Source organism: Apodemus sylvaticus, chromosome 18 (genome assembly GCF_947179515.1).
Source record: "Apodemus sylvaticus chromosome 18, mApoSyl1.1, whole genome shotgun sequence".
Lineage (NCBI taxonomy): Eukaryota > Metazoa > Chordata > Mammalia > Rodentia > Muridae > Apodemus > Apodemus sylvaticus.
Genome location: NC_067489.1, coordinates 31,278,715 through 31,296,142, shown reverse-complemented (window position 1 = coordinate 31,296,142; position 17,428 = coordinate 31,278,715). Strand labels below are relative to the sequence as shown.

The following is a 17,428-nucleotide window of genomic DNA, read 5'->3' as shown; positions in this document are numbered from 1 at the left end:
GGCCAATAGGAACTGGCCCTCTCTGCTGAGGATCTGGCTGGAGCTGGAGCCTGGATGTCTGGTCCAGCCAGTGGCTGCTTCTGTTTCTTGAAATGAGTGAGAGGATTTTTTTTTTGGGGGGGGGGGTTGGGATTTGATTTTTTCAAGACAGGGTTTCTCTGTATAGCCCTGGCTGTCCTGGAACTCACTCTGTAGACCAGGCTGGCCTCGAACTCAGAAATCTGCCTGCCTCTGCCTCCCAGAGTGCTGGGATTACAGGCGTGTGCAACCAACGCCCAGTTTTTTTTTTTTTTTTTTTTTTTTTACAACTGTGGAGGTGATAAAAATCTGGGGATGGTGTACAACTTGAATATATTTAACATTGCCAAACTGAACTGTGCATTTAAATAGCTAAGATGGCCGGGTAGTGGTGGTCCATGCCTTTAATCCCAGCATTTAGGAGGCAGAGGCACTTGGATTTCTGAGTTTGAGGCCAGCCTGGTCTACAGAGTGAGTTCCAGGACAGCCAGGGCTACACAGAGAAACCCTGTCTCAAAAAAAAAAAAAAAAAAAAAAAACCAAATCTCAAAACTAACTAAATAAATAACTAAATAGCTAAGATGGTAAATTTCATGTGTCCTTTGCCACTATTGAAAAGAAAAAAAAAACAACAACCCAGATGGCAGTGAGCTGAGGAAGAATTGTGTTGTTAAGGATAAAATAAACCAACAAAACAACAATCGGTTCTAAAACTTTGGATCAACCAAGTTGACCATGGTAACACACTCATGGTAGGTTCTGCAGCCTCCTGCTACAACGGTTATCACAGATAACTAACTCCCAAATAGATCTTTCATGCTTGCAATTCTCAGAGACAAACGTTTAAGACATAATTACGGGTTTGGATTTCTTAAAGTGAGTCTCAAAAGGATGGCTGCCAACGTAGCAGGTGATGACTCAGGAGGGGCTACAGGTGCACACAATATTTCCCTTTCAACCTGGTATGCGACCTTGCAGGCCAGGCAGAAATATGGCAGAACGAGAGGCAGGTGAGAGGGCAAATGTCTCCCGGTCAATAGCCTCGGTTTGCCAGGATATAAACTCCCTTTGTTGTCGTATAATTCTTCGCATGCCTGGCAACTATCAGCTACCATAGGAGCTCTCGGTCTTGAAACTTCATCCTTGAAATAGTATATAAGTCATAAAGATCACGGGTAGCCTGGCTGAACATATAACTCCTGAGTCTTCTCTTCCTCCTCCTTTTCCTCTTTTCTCTCTGGCTGTGGACCGTTTTATAAATATTGAAAATCTGCTTGCATGTGTTCCTTGGGTTTTGTTGTTAATACGTTGCTTGATTTTTTTTCTTCTTCTAAATAAGTCCATTCCATTCCTTTACTGAAAGGATAGAAATGAAATCCCTTCCTTCCAGGCAATATTATCTCACTCTTCGTGAAACCTCTCACTGAGACATCTGCTGTCGGCTGTCTCTGACAACTTTATTGCCTTCTGAGTCAATACAATGGTGTGATTTTCACATTTCATTTCTCTTTCTTCAGCCCTCCTATTGTAGTCAGTGTCCCCATCCACCCATCCAGGCCATACCTTCCAGAATTGAATTATGACTCTGTGTTGTGACCGCTTTTAAACACCTTCATGATTTTTTATTTATTTCTGAGATAGCATCTATCTCTGCAGCCCTGACTTTCCTGGAACTCGCTTTGTAGACCAGGGCCTGGCCTCGAACTCAGAAATCTACTTGCCACTGCCTCCTGATTGCTGGGATTAAAGGCGTGTACCACCACTACCTGATGTGTTTATTCATTAAAAATACCAGTGCCTGCTATTGTTAGGCACAGTCTAGGTACTGGGAACACACAAAGATGCCAGGCAAGGGTCCGCTCACCTCTCACAGGACTTATTATTTTTCTTACATCAGAGGTTGCTGACTTTGTCACAAAAGACAAAGTTCTGGTTTGACTTTAAGAATTAAAAAAAAAAAAACCCAAAAAAACAACCCAGGTTCTACATCTGGAATTAAGCCGCTTTTTTCCTGGTAGAAGGGAGACTCTGCCAGCACACTGAAACCACACAACCTAATCTACCTTCTTCCAAATGGGTTCCGACTGGAACCATTAAGGACCAGCTTGTCATTTTCTTCTTGGGTCCTTGCCAGGCTCCTGCGAAACAATGTCTCTCTGTGGAGTGTATTCGGGAACAGGCAGGAATCGCCAAGGCGGGCAAAGGGCTCGTTCTACCGGCCGGTGCCGCCACCCAAGCCCACCACTCACTTGTCGCTCAGGAAGACACTGCCCCCTCGTGGTTCCTTTTCTAACTGAATGAAAAACCGGCCGAGCCAAGTGGACACAAGCAATAAATCAAACCACGGACAAAGTTTCCGATCGACTGATGTTTTGCTTCTGAACGTTTTCTACCGCAGTTCCAAAGACTCTTGGTTCATTTCCTCCCAGAAGGCACCTTGGTTCCTACAGAGAGCAGTGGTATTATGACAGCCACTTAAAACATTATTTCTCTTTAGAAACTTTCCCACGTCTCCAGATCCCCTCAAAGAAAACTTAAGATCTGAAACCAAGTATCACTATAGATCTTCACTTCGCAACGCCTTTAAAAGCAAAAAGAACAATGTTGTGTGTATCCTGCTTTTTATAATTTAAACCAGGATGCAGCGATTATGTTGCCTTGGAGTTGTTTGGGGTATCTTGCCTCCACAACACCACTCTGAATTGCCTAAAGGCAGGGCTCTTATCTTCAGCTCACACCCGCCCCCGCCTCACCCCACCCCCAACCGCACTCACAGCAGCGAAGGGTAAAGAATGTCGAGTAGGGAGAAAGAGATAAACTGTTAAAAGAAGCCATAAATGAGAAATCGTGATTGGTGCGGCATGCCAGACAAACTTCCTCAGAGAGACAGGCACCGTCCGCTGAATCGTGCGTTTTAAATGTCTGTCCAAACTAGCCTAAGTCTAGAAGCTTACAGGATCTATTGTTGGAAAAGTTCTGTAGGACCAGGAAAATGGAAACTTCCTGAATAATAATGCTAGCTTCCGCCTATTGTAAACCACAATTGTGTAAGTACTAGTATTAGGAAAGAGGGCTCGCCCCATCTATAATCTCTAAAACCCTGGGAGATTATATATAGATATACACATATGTATATATGATACTAATGTATCATTATATATACTGATAACTATCATCAGTGAAATAGGAAATATGCATGCATATATTATATATATATATATTCATTTCATAGATGAGGAAATGGAAGCTATGCGGTCATCCGGTGTTGGGTAATTGCTTTGATTCTCCAGAGTTAAATGTCCTGACCTTTGAGGGGCATTGAGGGCTATCACAAGTACATATTGAGGACCTACTATGCTCCGGGACAACGCTCCAGGTAGCCTCCTTAAAAGTTGTGGCAGAGTGAAAAAGATAAACAGGACGCAGTCTTGTATTCCAGGAAGGGGCTCCCGGAAGAGTGAAATAAACAAACCGATTCCAGAACAGTCTGGTGCCGGCTGTGCGAGTCTGAACAGGGGCGGCCGGAAGCCTCGAGAGTGATAGTGGTCTTGGTGGGGGGAGGCTGGGGAGCTTTTGTCGGACTCCGGTCCCCGCAGCGGGGTGGCAAGCGGTCTCCAGCAAGAGTGGGGTGGGGTTCGGTGGAGGGCTGCCCCGGGCGTCCGTCACCTTTCAGCCCGGGAAGAACCGAGTCTTGGCGGGTACTGACAAGGAGGGTGGGTTTGGGTGCACATCCGTCGTGAAGAGCAAGCGAACAAAAGTAGCGCGCTCCAGCCCATGCGCCCCCCCCAAAGGCTTGGCCCCCCGCCTCTGGTCCCCTCTCCAAGCCCCCCGCCGCTGGCCTGCCCGGACCCCTGGGTCCGGGGGGGGGGGGGTTAGAGAGAGAGAGAGGGGGCGGCCCCGACCTTCCTCCCGCGGTCCCCGCGGCCTCGTGACCCCGGTGACACCCCCACCCCCAACCCCGCTCAGCCTAGCCTGGCCCTGGGGTCGACCGCTCCGCCCCGCGCCCCTCCTCCCGCGGGGGGCTTCGCTGTCGCGAGCCGCGTCCCTCTGGGCTGCGGCCGGCTGCGCACGTCCAGGGAGGGCGGAGGGAGGAGGGGAGGGGAGAGAGGGGAGGAGGGGAGGGAGGAAGGCGAGAGAAAGCGCGCTGCGTGCGGCCCCGCTGCCCAGAGCCTGCCAGCAGCGCGCCCTCGGCGGCTTCGGTCCCAACCGCGCCCGCCGCCTCGCCTCCTCCGCCTCGGCCGCGTCCGGACTCCGGGGCTCGCCCGGCCTCTCGGAGTTCCCCGCTGCCTGCCCCGGCTCTCCGCTACGCCGCCCGGCTCCAGCCCCGCAGCCCGACCCGGGGGAAGGTAGCAGCGGGCGAGCGCGCCCTCGCCTCCAGCCCCGCGCCCCAGCCCCGCGCGGCGACGAAGTACCGGGAAGATGAACGGCGGCGGCAAAGCCGAGAAGGAGAACACCCCGAGCGAGGCCAACCTTCAGGAGGAGGAGGTACTGAGCTGGGGACTGGCTGGGGGGCGCGGGTCGCGGGGCGCACGGGCCAGGGGGGGTGGGGGTTAGCACGGGACGCGGCGTCCCGAGGGCGCGGGGCTGGGTCCACGCGCGTCCGCGTGCCTCATCTTATTGCATAAGTTTTGAGGACTTTCCCGAGACTTTTGTAAGTAGAATGCTCAGCTTTGTCTACCCGAGATGTTGAAAGCGGAATCGAGAGCTGACTCCCGGGTGACCTCAGATGATTGGGACCAGGGAGGGTCAGGACTTGGGTTCTGCCGTCTTGCAGCTGGAAATTGGAGGGAGGGAAGTATGGCGAAGGGAGAAACTCTGGGAAAGTTCTCGGTAAAAGAGACTTCCGACCCTAGCTCCCCTCCCTCTCTCTCTCCCTCCCTCCCTTTCGGCGTTAAAAAGTTCTGGGTGAAATATCTTCTTAGCTGAGACATTTTGGATTAATAGATAACTCATCAGCCGCATTCTTCTCCGATGAGTCGGAGACCCCTGCCGAACCTGGGAGATGTCGAATGTGGGGGTGGGGGCTTAGAATAACAAGGGCTAAAAGCTTTGGATGTGTGGAGGGTGTTTTTATAAGGGAAAAAAAATCACAACGTTATGTGGCACACTCGGAATGATGATTAAAAACAATTTGCGGCTGTGGTGCGTTTCTTACTGAAAACACCGGTGTGTGGAGGGGTGTACAAGGGATTCGTGAATTTTGTCGGTTTTTTGATAGCCTGTCTAGCCTTTACTCCTGCAAATGGGTTATCTGGAGTCTGAGAAATTGGATTTATCCTTTTAAAGGTCTCCCAGAATTGAGTGTGCAGAAGCAGAAACTGTCCACTCCACTATAACGTAAAATAGTGTTACAGGTACTTTACATTGTAATAAAAAGGATGAACACAATCCGGACTGACTCTAAAACAGCGTGGTGAGAGTGTTGGGACACTTGTGCACACTTAAATACGAAGACTGAAGCCAAACATTAAGAAATTAGAATTTATCTATCCACCCAACTCTGACCTCTGTGAACTGGTAAAATAGGAACTGTTTAAATGGGGAAGACCGGAGAGGTCTGAACGTATGTTATGTAAATCAATGCAAAATAGATCTTGCGGCAGTTGGAGGTGGTGCACCCTAAATGAATGGAAGAGATGACAATTGCCTCTCCACCTGAAGAAATTACCTATTTTACCAGCAGATAATGCTTTGGAACGTTTTGTGTATGTTGTTTTATAACTTAACCAGGGGCCGGCTACAAGTTGCGGCTGTTTTTCAGTTTATTTCCTGATCAGTTAAACTTAATAAAAAAAAATGATGGCCCGTTTGCTTTTTAAGAAATTGCTGGTGTTTAACACGTTTTAATTAACAGAAGGTAGCTCATGATTTCCGCTAAAAGACAGACCCTAGGAAACCATTCTTGTTTCCTTCATCTGCTTCAGAAAAGTAGAAACTGGGGAAAAACTCATAAGAGCAACAAAAACAAAGTTTGCTCCTTTTAAAATGATTTTGGGAGATAACAGAATCCTGTATTTTTGTGTGTGTGTGTTTTTGTTTTTTGTTTGTTTGTTTTCAAGGTTTTAATACAATAGATTTGTCTCCAAGCCCCATACCCACTTGACTTAAAATTGTGACAAGTCAGATTTTTCTCTTGATCCATCGTGGCGGTAAATGCTTGCAGCACTAAGGTCCTCCTCTACCAGTTAGTAAAGACCGGGCTGGTGCAATCACCTCTCTTATTTACCTTGTGGCCCTGGGTTCCCAGTCAGGTAGGAACAGCATGTGATCCTCGGAGGTGTTAACTCTTTCCTAGTGAAATGTTCGTGATTTGAGAACTAAGACCAAGTAGGAAGATTTCAGAGCTTGCGTTGTGTACCGTGGGAGTGTATAAAATACAGACACGGTCAGAAGTGAGCGCTAATTCCTTGACACCTTTTTTTTTCAGTACCAGGAAATGAGCCTAGGACCACAGGCATTCCAGGCCAACACACTATCTCTACTTTATATGTTTTGTTTGTTTATAAGTAGCGTCTCCCAGGTTGCACAGTCAGGCTTTGAAATTGTCTTCCTGCCTAAGAGTCCTGGGATTGAAGGCACTTGTCATCACACCTGGCTGGCTAGCACGATAGAAACAAATTGGTCTGAGTGAGCCAGGTAATTTTATAATAATTGTCTGCTCTGTGTGTGTTTGTGCTTGGTTTTTGAAAAATTTCCTACCCTTTTCCCCCATAACCCCGAAAGCCACAAGTGAAATAAATAGAGTATTTGGTGAGTCCTATTAATATGCTTGTCATTACACAAAACCACAACACTGGACCCATTCCCTGCCCACCCAGTGGGTCAGCAGTTTGTTCCGACACATTAAGGAGCCTTGGAGTGGATTCTGATAAACAGAACACACGAACACACACACACACACACCACCATGTATACATACATGAAGACCAGAGAAGAAAATATGCTTGTAATTTCTGGTGGCCACCAAATCGAGTTAGAAAAGTGAGTCCAACCATCAGTCAGTAAGAGAAGTGGGTTTAGACATTTCTCCTACATTGGAGAATGCGAGGTCTTCCTTTTTCCCTTCTCGGTTTGAAATCATCACGGCCTGTTTTATTTAACCCTAAGCCTGTAGTGGCTCACTTGGCAACAATGAGGCCGATACTCTTACATGGATACAGTTGTGCAGAATCAAAAATCTAGGGTTTAGGAAAATTTCTACATCTTCCTGTGGTTGAAAAGTTTTTGAGAGTGTGCAGCTTTGTATAGCTCTTAAGACAAGAGGGGAGTAATTTTAGGATTTTGCAACTGTGTGAGAGATAAAACATCTGGCTTTCTAGTGTCTTTTGTGTGTGCTTTTTTTTTTTTTTTTTTTTTTTTGCAAGTTTTCCTGCAAAGACAACCAGTTGTTAGTCTTCCTGGGACCTGAGAATTGCAAGGGTTTTGTTTTGTATGTGCAGAGTATTGAATTATTCTTACATTATTTTTACAATTAAGAGAGCAAGAAAGTAATTTTGGCAGGAAGATTGAAAGTTCAGAAGCAAGTCTAACCACGTGGCAAGGCTCTGCCTTCAAACAAAAGTTCTTAGCTGGGTGTGGTGATGCCTTCATTTTGTAAGGCAGAGCCAGGCAGATCTCTGTGAGTCTGAGGCCAGCCTGGTTTACATAGTAACTTCTCTCCCAGTTAGGGCTACAGAGTGAGATAATGCCTCATTTTTTTTTTTTAAGTTCTTATAATGTGTCTCCAATTGTATAGTCAGATGTTATTAAAGTTAATAAGTATGTAACTAATAAACTCATAATTTTTAGTAATTAACTATCATTAGTAAGTTTTAATGTATTCAAACATACTGATACTTTGTTGTGTCTTACAGGACCTATTGGTGAGTGTTTTTGGGTGGTGGTGGGGAAAGAGATAAACATGTCATTTGGTTGTATTTTTAGATTCTTTCACGTCACTCATGTCATTTTTAGGTGGATCACTTTAGGTTGAAGCAGTTTAAAATACATCTCAGTTCTGGGAAAGCAGTATAAGGTCTAAGAGAAGCAAGAGATAGCAGTGTAGCAACAGTGGCTGAGATATTTGGCAGAAATGGTATCAAGTCAGATCTTAGGAGGGTCATTGCGATTTTTTACCTCAGGTCTTTCAGAGTGTTTAGTATTTTGCCAAAGCATTGGGGTTGTGATTTTTGTTTTAAACAATTACCATAGTCGGTGATGTTTAGTGAGCTCAGGGTCTAGGTTACTTGGCATAGCTTCTGGAAGGATCCATGGTAGTTTGGTACAATTTGACCTGTTGTTGCAAACCACATCTAATACAGTAAACATGTTTCAGTCATGGACTAGGACTTGGTAACGGTGATTTTGATGGAAATGTGACCTCCTAAGGATGGTGTCCCAAGAGCACAGCCAAGATGGCAGGCATCGGAGGCTGCTTTGCCAAAAGTGGTTTCCCAGTTTCCCTGATCAGCTGGTGAGTCCTTGCAGTGCTCTTGTTTGCCATGCCCTGACTCCATCCTTTGGTTGAGGTAGAGGCGGTCTTTGGAGACTCTTTCTCAGACTGTTCGTAAAGGATCCTGATTTCCGCTGGACTTAGCGATAGTGCCAGGGGTGGGAGGGTTGGGGGAGTGGGTGGGGGGGGTGATAACCTGGGAACCTGGTAACACTGATGGAAATTAGGGTCCTGGCTCTGAGGGCCTTTGGCAGGAGGCATCAAAATACATTCTGGCCCTTTGATTTGGTGCCTGGATTGTTAAGAATTTGCTCCGAGGAAGTAGGATGTACTAAAGATCTCTTTCTAGGGGTGATTATTGCAGAGTTATGATTGTGAAAATTCACAGAAACTGTTCTACAAAGGGGAATCTGCTGAATAAATTATATAGCTTCATAGGGAGTATTATGCTGCCCTTAGAAGGCAATGTTCTGTAGAACTATATTTGTTGTATATTGTATTTATACATGTAATAGATATATGCTACTATATGCAATATATATTGTAAATATATATATATTGTGTGTGTATATATGTATGTACACACACATAAGTAAAATAGACTATCTGGAAGCTAGAAATCTGAAGGCAGGGTCCTGGCAGGACACTGCTTCCTGGAAAATTTTAGGGAAGAACCAGCAGGCTCTAGATGTCCTGAGGTCTGTGTTTTTATTGAGCAAACAGGAGTTTTCTAGTTTTAATAGTTTTTTCCTTATTTTGTTATTATAATATAGCTACCTCAATTCTGTCTTCTCTTTCCTCCCTCCAAAACATTTCTTTAAGTTGTACATAAAACCCAATATAAATAAAACATACTTATTCGGTTAATGACATACAGACTATCCTGAATTTTCTGCATTTCCATATGGTTGTATGAATTAGTGGCACAGGACCTTGAAGATGGATAATTTCCTTTGGGATCCATGTAGGGTAACACCGTCTGTTTGGTTGGTCGAATCTGCCTCCGGCAGGACTCGGGCCTGTTCTGTTTTTCAGGGCCCTTCATCATGAGATTCAACTCCTTGGTTTATCACAAATCATGTTGGTGATCTTCAGCTGCTCTCCATGCTCTAACATCCTTTCTTAATCCGATGTGATGCCATAGCTCGGTCCCGAGACATCCCAATCCCAAATCCTTCCCCATAGCTCTGACCTGCACGGAACAAAGCCCACCCCATGACAGTCTGGATTGTACCAGTCTGCCCTGTGTTCTGCGAACCTACTGCTTTCTTCCTCTAGACTGAGCAGGATTCCAGTTGTAACCCCTGTTTGTGTGGCCGCCGTCCACATCCACAGAGGCGTTATTTTCCCAGTAAGTTCTTTGTCATCTCTTAGTTCCGAGGTCCTCATGGCCTCTGTCATACAGTTCTGCAGCAGAGATATGTGCCACCTAACTGTACTTTTTTAAAAAAATATATTATTTATTACTATTTATATGAGTACACTGCAGCTGTCTTCAGACACACACTAGAAGAGTGCATCGGATCCTGTTACAGATGGCTGTGAGGCACCATGTGGTTGCTGGGAATTGAACTCAGGGCCTTTTGAAGAGCAGTCAGTGCTCTCTCTTAACCCTTGAGCCATCTCTCCAGGCCTTAACAAGTACCCTTAATAGTCACACTTCCACACGCCTGTCCCATTGGCCTTATACACACACACACACACACACACACACACTCCTTATAGGTGTAGAATTTGGAAACATACGTAGCCAGCTAGCTACCTGCTTAATTCTGAGAGTCCTTTTCCTATTGGAGATTTCAAAAGGTTGTGAACCCACTGATTATTAGTAAATGCTTTCTCACTTGTAGTTCTTGATGGAGTCATCAAGGTGAGCCCGTCAGATAAACCTGGGCATCCCATAGAACTACTGGGTTCTGACCAATAGAATTAGGGTTCTCCTGGGGAACTCCTTTTCTACCCTCTGGTCAGGGGCTCCCAGAAGCCTCAGCTAGGTGGAAGACTAAGGAGGCCTTCCCCCCTCCCCTCCCCCCCACAAGCCTGTTCTGTGTGACCAGCACTTTGGAATGTCAGTTTCCTTTGGCACCTTAGTGTCTGCCTGGGGACAGCGGGAAGGGACTGCCAGTGCTCCTCTTCTGCAGTGCTTGCTTTGGGCAAAGGGAAAACTTGAGGAAGGACTGAGGAGAATGAACCTCAATAGATGGAGCCAGTGGCTGCATAGCTCCGTGGGCGCCATGTTGATAAGCCTGCCGTGCCAGACCTGAAGGAGATGAGACTCTTTGAGAGAGAACTTCTGGTATAAATTTGCCCACTCACATCTCTATCTTGAACGTTCACCAGGAATGTATTTTAAACAACTTTAATGCAGTGCGTGTGTGTTTGTGTTTGTGTTTGTGTCAGAGATGAGGGATGATTGGAGATGTAATCTGGAGTTTGAAGCTGACCAAAGGGTATGCGCTTGAGCTTATGAGAATGAAGTTGCCGCAGTTGGCAGAGTTGTCAGGGTTATTTAGCCTATGGAAATTTCAGAAATATTATCACTAAGATTTATTTATGTGGAGACCAGGCTGGCCACCTTGCCTGGCCAATCCCTGACCCTTGCTCCATTACCGGGCGTGCTGTCCCAGAACTGACTTTATAGACCAGGCTAGCCCCGCCTGCCTCTGCCTCCGAGTGCCTGGATTAAAGGTGTGCTCTACCCCTGCCGACTCTGATTGCTTGTTTTTGTTTTGTTTTAAATCCGCAGAACTGCTTGTTTGTTTGTTTTTCCTTCTTGTTTGTGTGTTTGAGACTAATTAGGCAAAAAAAAAAAAATTCAGAGAGCCAATTAAAAGTTAAGAGTGGCTGGGCGGTGGTGGCGCACACCTGTAATCCCAGCACTTGGGAGGCAGAGGCAGGTGGATTTCTGAGTTCGAGGCCAGCCTGGTCTTCAGAGTGAGTTCCAGGACAGCCAGGGACACACAGAGAAACCCTGTCTCAAAAAAACAAGACAACAAAACAAAACAAAAACAGAGACTATTTAGTCCAGTCTGTCTTGGCACACCATGCCCTCCCCAGTGCTGGGATGACGGGTGGGTGTATCCGGATAAGTCCAGCCAACCGCGGGTGTTTGGCTCTTGGTTTTGTGGGTAGGCAACTGAGGCAGTGTGACTGTGATGTTTGGCTAACTGACAAGGACCTTCAGGTGTAGACCCTGGAGGGATGCTATGATCTAGGAGAGGCTTCCTCCTTTTTTTTTTTTTTTTTTGCTTATTTTTTCTCTTTTTTGCTTTGGGTTGCTCCGTGTAGCCCTGGCTGTCCTAGAACTGGCTCAGAGATCCAAGAGTCTCTCTCTCTCCCTAATGCTGGCATTGAAGATGTGTGCTACCTCCGGGGCTCAGTTGCCCAGTTCATGGAGGGGCAGTCATGCCCAACTTAACAGGGTTAATAAGGCATGCCGTGAAGGTTGAGGTGGCTTGAACCGGAAGCAGGCCTACTCCTGAGAAGGTGGCGGAGCTTTGGCAAAGAACGCGTAGTGTCAACGATTTCAAGTGAATCTGAAGACTTTGATCCGTGAGCAAGATTGAGATTGTGGCCGAAGGGAGGACAGGCGGGGATTCTGTGTAGATTCAAGGGTCCTTTTGGGGAGCAAAACCAAAACGAAAAGAGGGGGTTTAGATAGCTTCAGATGACTCAGCGACACCCCAGGCTGCAAGAATCCAGGGCTGAGGTGCTCCATAGAGGAGAGGTCGATGCTGGCGCCTCTCGGTTCTCCTTTGGATGACCGGATAAATGGTGGTACAAACTGGGCCAGGCAGCCAGGCGTGATGGTCATGGTGCCGGGTTCGGCGTAGGAGAGGCCAGATGCTAAAATAAGGTTTTTTTTTTTTTTCAGTTCTCGTGTAGCTGCTTGTAACTGAAAATGTGGGCCATATGGATGAGTGTCCAGAAAATGGAGTTCTGGTCCCTGGGAAACCCCGTGACGAAAAGCAAGGAAAGAGAAAAGGCTTCTGGGGCCAGTTCTCAGAGTTCTCGAAAGTTCTCAGAGGAAAAGACAAATTTTAGTACATAAAGATGTATTACTTAGAAACTGCCTGGTTATAATAATAGTATTTGCTATCTTTATCAGCTGGGGGGGGGTTGGGTGGGGGCAGGAGTCAGAAATATCTAGGTATATATAGTATTTCTCATGGGTTTTTTTTTTTCTTTTATCAAAGTCCGAGGAATTTGCCTTTTCCCTAAATTTGTCATTAGCTCCCAGACTTGTAGCCCCGCCCCCCGAAGGCCAAGCTATCATAAAAACCTAGAGAAGCTTGAATTTTCTTTTTCTTTTTATCGGAGGTTAAAAAAAAAAAAAAAAAAAGGCTGCCCAAAGCCATTTGCCCCATTGGGTCAGTATTTTCCGTACTGACTTCCCTGCGGGTTGGCTGTCTTGTCTGGTGCCCACCTAAGACCTGGGAAGGAAAGGAGACCGTCACAACACCGTAGCTGCATTTCTTGCAAAGTCTAACCGCTCTGCAAGCCATTACCATCCATATTAGTGAACGGCAAAGAGAAGGAAATGGTGGGGACAAATGCTGGACACACCAGGAAGAGAGTAGTGTGGTATTGTTGCACCAATTTAAAAGGCCAAAGGAATGCTTAGGCCGCCTAGTTTAATCCTGTCAGCTCTTGGGATTTTGCAAAGGTAGGAGAAATCTGAGAGTCTCCGAAGCCAGGTACCAGGCAGTCTCCGCAACTCTTGAAACACCTTCAATTCCTTCCTTCCTTTACAGAGGTGATGCTAATGACGAGAGGTCATCTGATTCCCCAGATTTTTTTAGGTCATCATGTAGATAATGCTGGCCAGTGGCCAGTACCATCCCAGGAGAAATCCTCCTACGGATAATCTCTCGGCTCCCCAAGATCTCATCTCGTGAAATTCCTCTTTGCCACTTCTGGTCTGCATACTTGAGGCAGCTGGGGACAGGGTACAAGCTCACAAAGTGCGATCTTATTTCTGAAGTAGCAGAATTCCCTTTGTGCTCAAGAGAGGAAGTGCTGCGGAGGTGTAATTACCTTACCCAGCATGTGTGATTTGCAAGACTTAGGAGGCGTGAGGTTCCAAAAGGCCCCTGTCTTGTTTTTGAATGCAGTATCCTTCCAGAATGCTCCGAGAAGCTTGTGTGGAGGGAGGGAAGCGAGGACCCTCCCCCCTGACGTGCCCTGGGATGCTGGGTCTTTAGGGACCTGTCTTGGGTTTCAGTTAGCCTTCTCCTTTGTGCTTTTCCAGGAACGACTGGCAGAGGTCATGCTCATAGGGGTTGGAATGTCTTTTTCAATCTTAATATAAAGAAGTGCAGATAGCCAGGAAGCGGTGGCAAAAGCCTTTAAAACCAGCACTAGGGAGGCAGAGGAAGGTGGATCTCTGTGAGCTCGAGGCCAGTCTGGTCTACAGAGCAAGTTCCAGGATAGCCAAGGTTATGTAGTTAAAAAAAAAAAATCTACAAGGGGTAGGGGCGCTGGAGAGATGGCTCAGCTGTTTAAGACTGTTCTTCCAAAGGTCCTGAGTTCAAATCTCAACTACATGGTGTCTCACAACCATCCATAATGAGATCTGACGTCCTCTTCTGGGGTGCCTGAAGACACAGCTACAATCTCCTTACATATATTATAAATAAATAAAAATAAAAAAAATCTACGAAATTTAAAATTAAAAGGACTTGTGGTTTGCGGTGCTAGCTGGTTAACATTTATGCACCTAGTCCAAAGTGGATATTAATCCATTGTGCCCCAGCCCCCCTTTTAAGATCCTAAGATTCTAAGTAGACTAGGATGGCCTTCACCTATCTCCCCACTTATCCCCCCCAGATGAGATGACAGCTGGATTTTTGAGTGCGTGCGTGTGTGCCTGCATGGGAGGGTGCCAGTGCTCCATTTCCCATCCCCACCTGGTGGGTAGGAACTTAAAAATGTCCCGTGGAGCGTGAGGGGCGTGAGGCTGGTTCTTGCTGGACCTCTGACCCATCTGCTGGGAATCCCAGCTTCATTTGCAATACTTTAGTAGCTTGGGTCCTTGCTGGGTCCCCTTTGCCTTTTGTTCCTACCCCAGGACCTTTGTGTCAGCTCTTCTGTGTGTCCCTCAGTCTTAGCTCTGCACTGCCTGTGTGACCGCTGCACTTGCTGGCCATGTACCTCTGGGACTCTGGCAGCAGAACCGCCCTGTGCTGTTTAATTTTTTTTTTAAGGTGTATTTATTATGTATATTCTGCCTGCACGTTTACCTGCACACCAGAAGAGGGCATCGGATCCCATTCCCATTACAGATGGGTGTGAGCCTCCAAGTGGTTGCTGGGAATTGAACTCACGGCCCCTGGAACAAGTAGCCAGTGCTCTTAATCTCTGAACCATCTCTCCAGCCCCAATATTTCTTAAAAACAAACAAAAAAATGAACTAAGTAAATAAAAACCCCAAACAACCCAGATCCTAGAACAACTCCCGAACCGCCTAATACATTGTTGTTTGTGAAAAATCACACAAATTTGCCTTTTAAGGACTGACATCTATATGTGATACACTGTCATAAAACCTTCTCAACCATTTCCAGATTGTTTTAGTTCACACTCCCCCCCCCCCCTTTTTTTGAGGCAGTGTCTTTATTATGTATGCAGCTCTGGCTGTCCTGAAACTATGTCGAACAGGCTAACCTTGAACTCTCTCGGAGATCCCCTCGCCTCCACCTCCTGAGCACCCAAACCCAGCTCTGATGAAGTCTTGTTTCTGTCTTTGAGGTGAATATATTTCTGATTCCCCTCTCTCCCATAAATTACAGAAACCACGGTGTCATTTCACACCCTTTGAGTCAAATTTTGTTGGCATGGTAGACGACAGATGAACCACTGACCCTTTGAGGGGGCAGGCACCCTTTTGCACACAAAAAGGATTTCTTCCCTTTTGTCCAGTTAGACACAGCCACACTGAAACAGAAATGCACTTATGGCTGGAATAAATTAACTGTGGCTGTTGGAGGGTCAGGTAAATTTTGACAGGTGTGGCTTTGGCCTTGATAGGGTTAAATGTTTATAACCTATAAACAGTTGGAATAAGGCTGACCACTTCTGAGCCTCTGGCTTCAGCTAGCTCTGTTAGCTTCCTTGCTTTTTTTTTCCCCCAGCTTTGGGAGGCTGGATCAGACTTTAAGGACCTGGGTTCCACTGTGGAGGAATCCACAGCCCAGGCCCACTTGTCTTTATAAACTTGGGAGTTATTTATTTATTTTATTTTTTTGTTTTTTGCTTCTCATGGTGAAGCAGGATGGAAAACATCACAGGACTAAAGAAATGTCCCTTGTCATTTACTTATGTCATCGGATTGAAGCCATCTGTTAATGAGAAGGAAAACGCCGGCCTTCAGAAGGATCCTCCTTGGTTGTATGTTAAGTCTAAACCTGACCTGGGTTGGGTGGTTTTTCGGGCCTTTGTCACCCATTGTGATAATGTCCGGGCCAAAGGTATTTTTACAGAAGTCAGTTCTTGGCCAGCCTGTCACTACCCATCAGTTTTATTATCTCCTCATTTTCTGTGTCTCTGTGGGGCCTACCGGGAAGCAGGCCTCCCCTTCTTAACTAAAAGGGAGTGATTGCACAGGCGTTGCCCTCTGCTGTTGAAGGAATCCTGTTCCTCTCTCTCTCTCTACTTTTCCATTTCCCATTTCCCGGCCTTGACACTGAATGCCAAAACATGTCCCTGGTGGACTATTTGGAGAGAACCCTTGTCAAGTCTTTTCAGTACAGGCCCAGTAGATTTTGTTTTAATTGTTAAATTATCTTAATTCAGGGAAGCGAAGCCAGGGCAGCCCTAGACCTCAGAGTTTTTTGTTAGTGAAGAGTTTCTTACACCTGGTTTGCTTTTCCTGTAGTTTCAGTTTTGTTTTTTTACAGAGCAAGTCTTTGGCTCTCCTAGGGAATCGGGTGCGACCCCTGTGGGTGTGAACTGACTGCAGGAAATGACCCTCTGCAAACAAAAGGATTATTTAAGGCCCATCCTGAGTTTTTGTGCTTTGAAAAGGGCTATGCGGAAAGCCTGAGTTTGCAATCTGGGTTTTAGCTTTTCTCTGTGGGAAGAGGAGCTGGGGGAGTCAGCTTGAGGAAAACCCCCAAGAGCAGAGACTCCCAGCCTTCTAAAGGCCGCAGCCTGTAAGACAGGCTATAATTCCTTGTGCTGTAGTAACCTCCCTAACCATAAGATTATTTCATTCCTACCTTGTAACTGTGATTTTTGTCATTGTTGTGAATCGTAACGTAAAATATCTGATATGCCACCTATAGGCGTCTTGACCCCCAGGTGGAGAACCTCTCGTGTCCAGAAGTATGTCTGGTGTGCTGTACAGGATTTACTCTGGCTTCAAGCTTTTGTAAAAGGCGGTGCCCATCAGAATGCTGGGGTGTAATCCGGATGGGAATGCAGAGGAAGGAGATTTGGCTGGGTATACTGGCTCAGGTGACGCAGCCCAGCAGTAAGGAGGCTGAGGCAGGAGGTTTGCTAAGAGTGAGACCCCGCCTATGCATAAATAAAAGCAGATCTTTTTCTTCATCTAGCCTGGCTGTCCCACAGTAGGACGTGTCTATAGTAGGTAGTTTTTAAGCCAACAGCAAAACAGTTTTAATTAGGATTTCAGATACTAGAAGCACAGGGAAGAAATGCCCCCACCCTATGTTTGAATGTTACCACCCCTCTTCAAAGTGACTAGTATATCAGAATCCACACAGTAAGGTTCTGGATTTATATTACTAGCTAAGTAGTTAGGGCTTACCAGGATTTTTTTTTTTTCCATTACAAATTTTTGCTGACATTTGCTGCAATAAACTTCCTAGTGCATCTTTTTTTTTAAAAAGATATTTATTCATTTTATGTATATGGGTACAGTGTAGCTGCCTTCAGACACACCAGAAGAGACGGTTGTATGCATTACTGGTGGTTGCGAGACACCATGTGGTTGCTGGGAGTTGAACTCAGGACCTC

The 17,428-nt window shown here is 46.2% G+C and overlaps 1 protein-coding gene across 6 annotated transcripts in view; it reads left to right on the top strand.

Annotated features, from left to right (window-relative positions):
- The first annotated feature begins 4,122 nt into the window (after nt 1-4,122).
- Nucleotides 4,123-17,428, top strand: part of Rbpms (RNA binding protein, mRNA processing factor) — a 151,005-nt gene continuing 137,699 nt past the window's right edge. For 2 of the 6 annotated variants that reach the window (XR_007974250.1, XR_007974249.1), the window contains exon 1: nt 4,126-4,503. Coding sequence is in view for 4 of the 6 variants with exons in the window: in XM_052162848.1 (XP_052018808.1) it covers nt 4,438-4,503 (66 nt within the window). In the remaining 2 variants the exon portion in view is untranslated. Of the gene's footprint in view, nt 4,504-17,428 lie in introns of all 6 variants that reach the window. The other 4 variants (XM_052162850.1, XM_052162851.1, XM_052162848.1 and 1 more) reach the window with 3 other exon arrangements.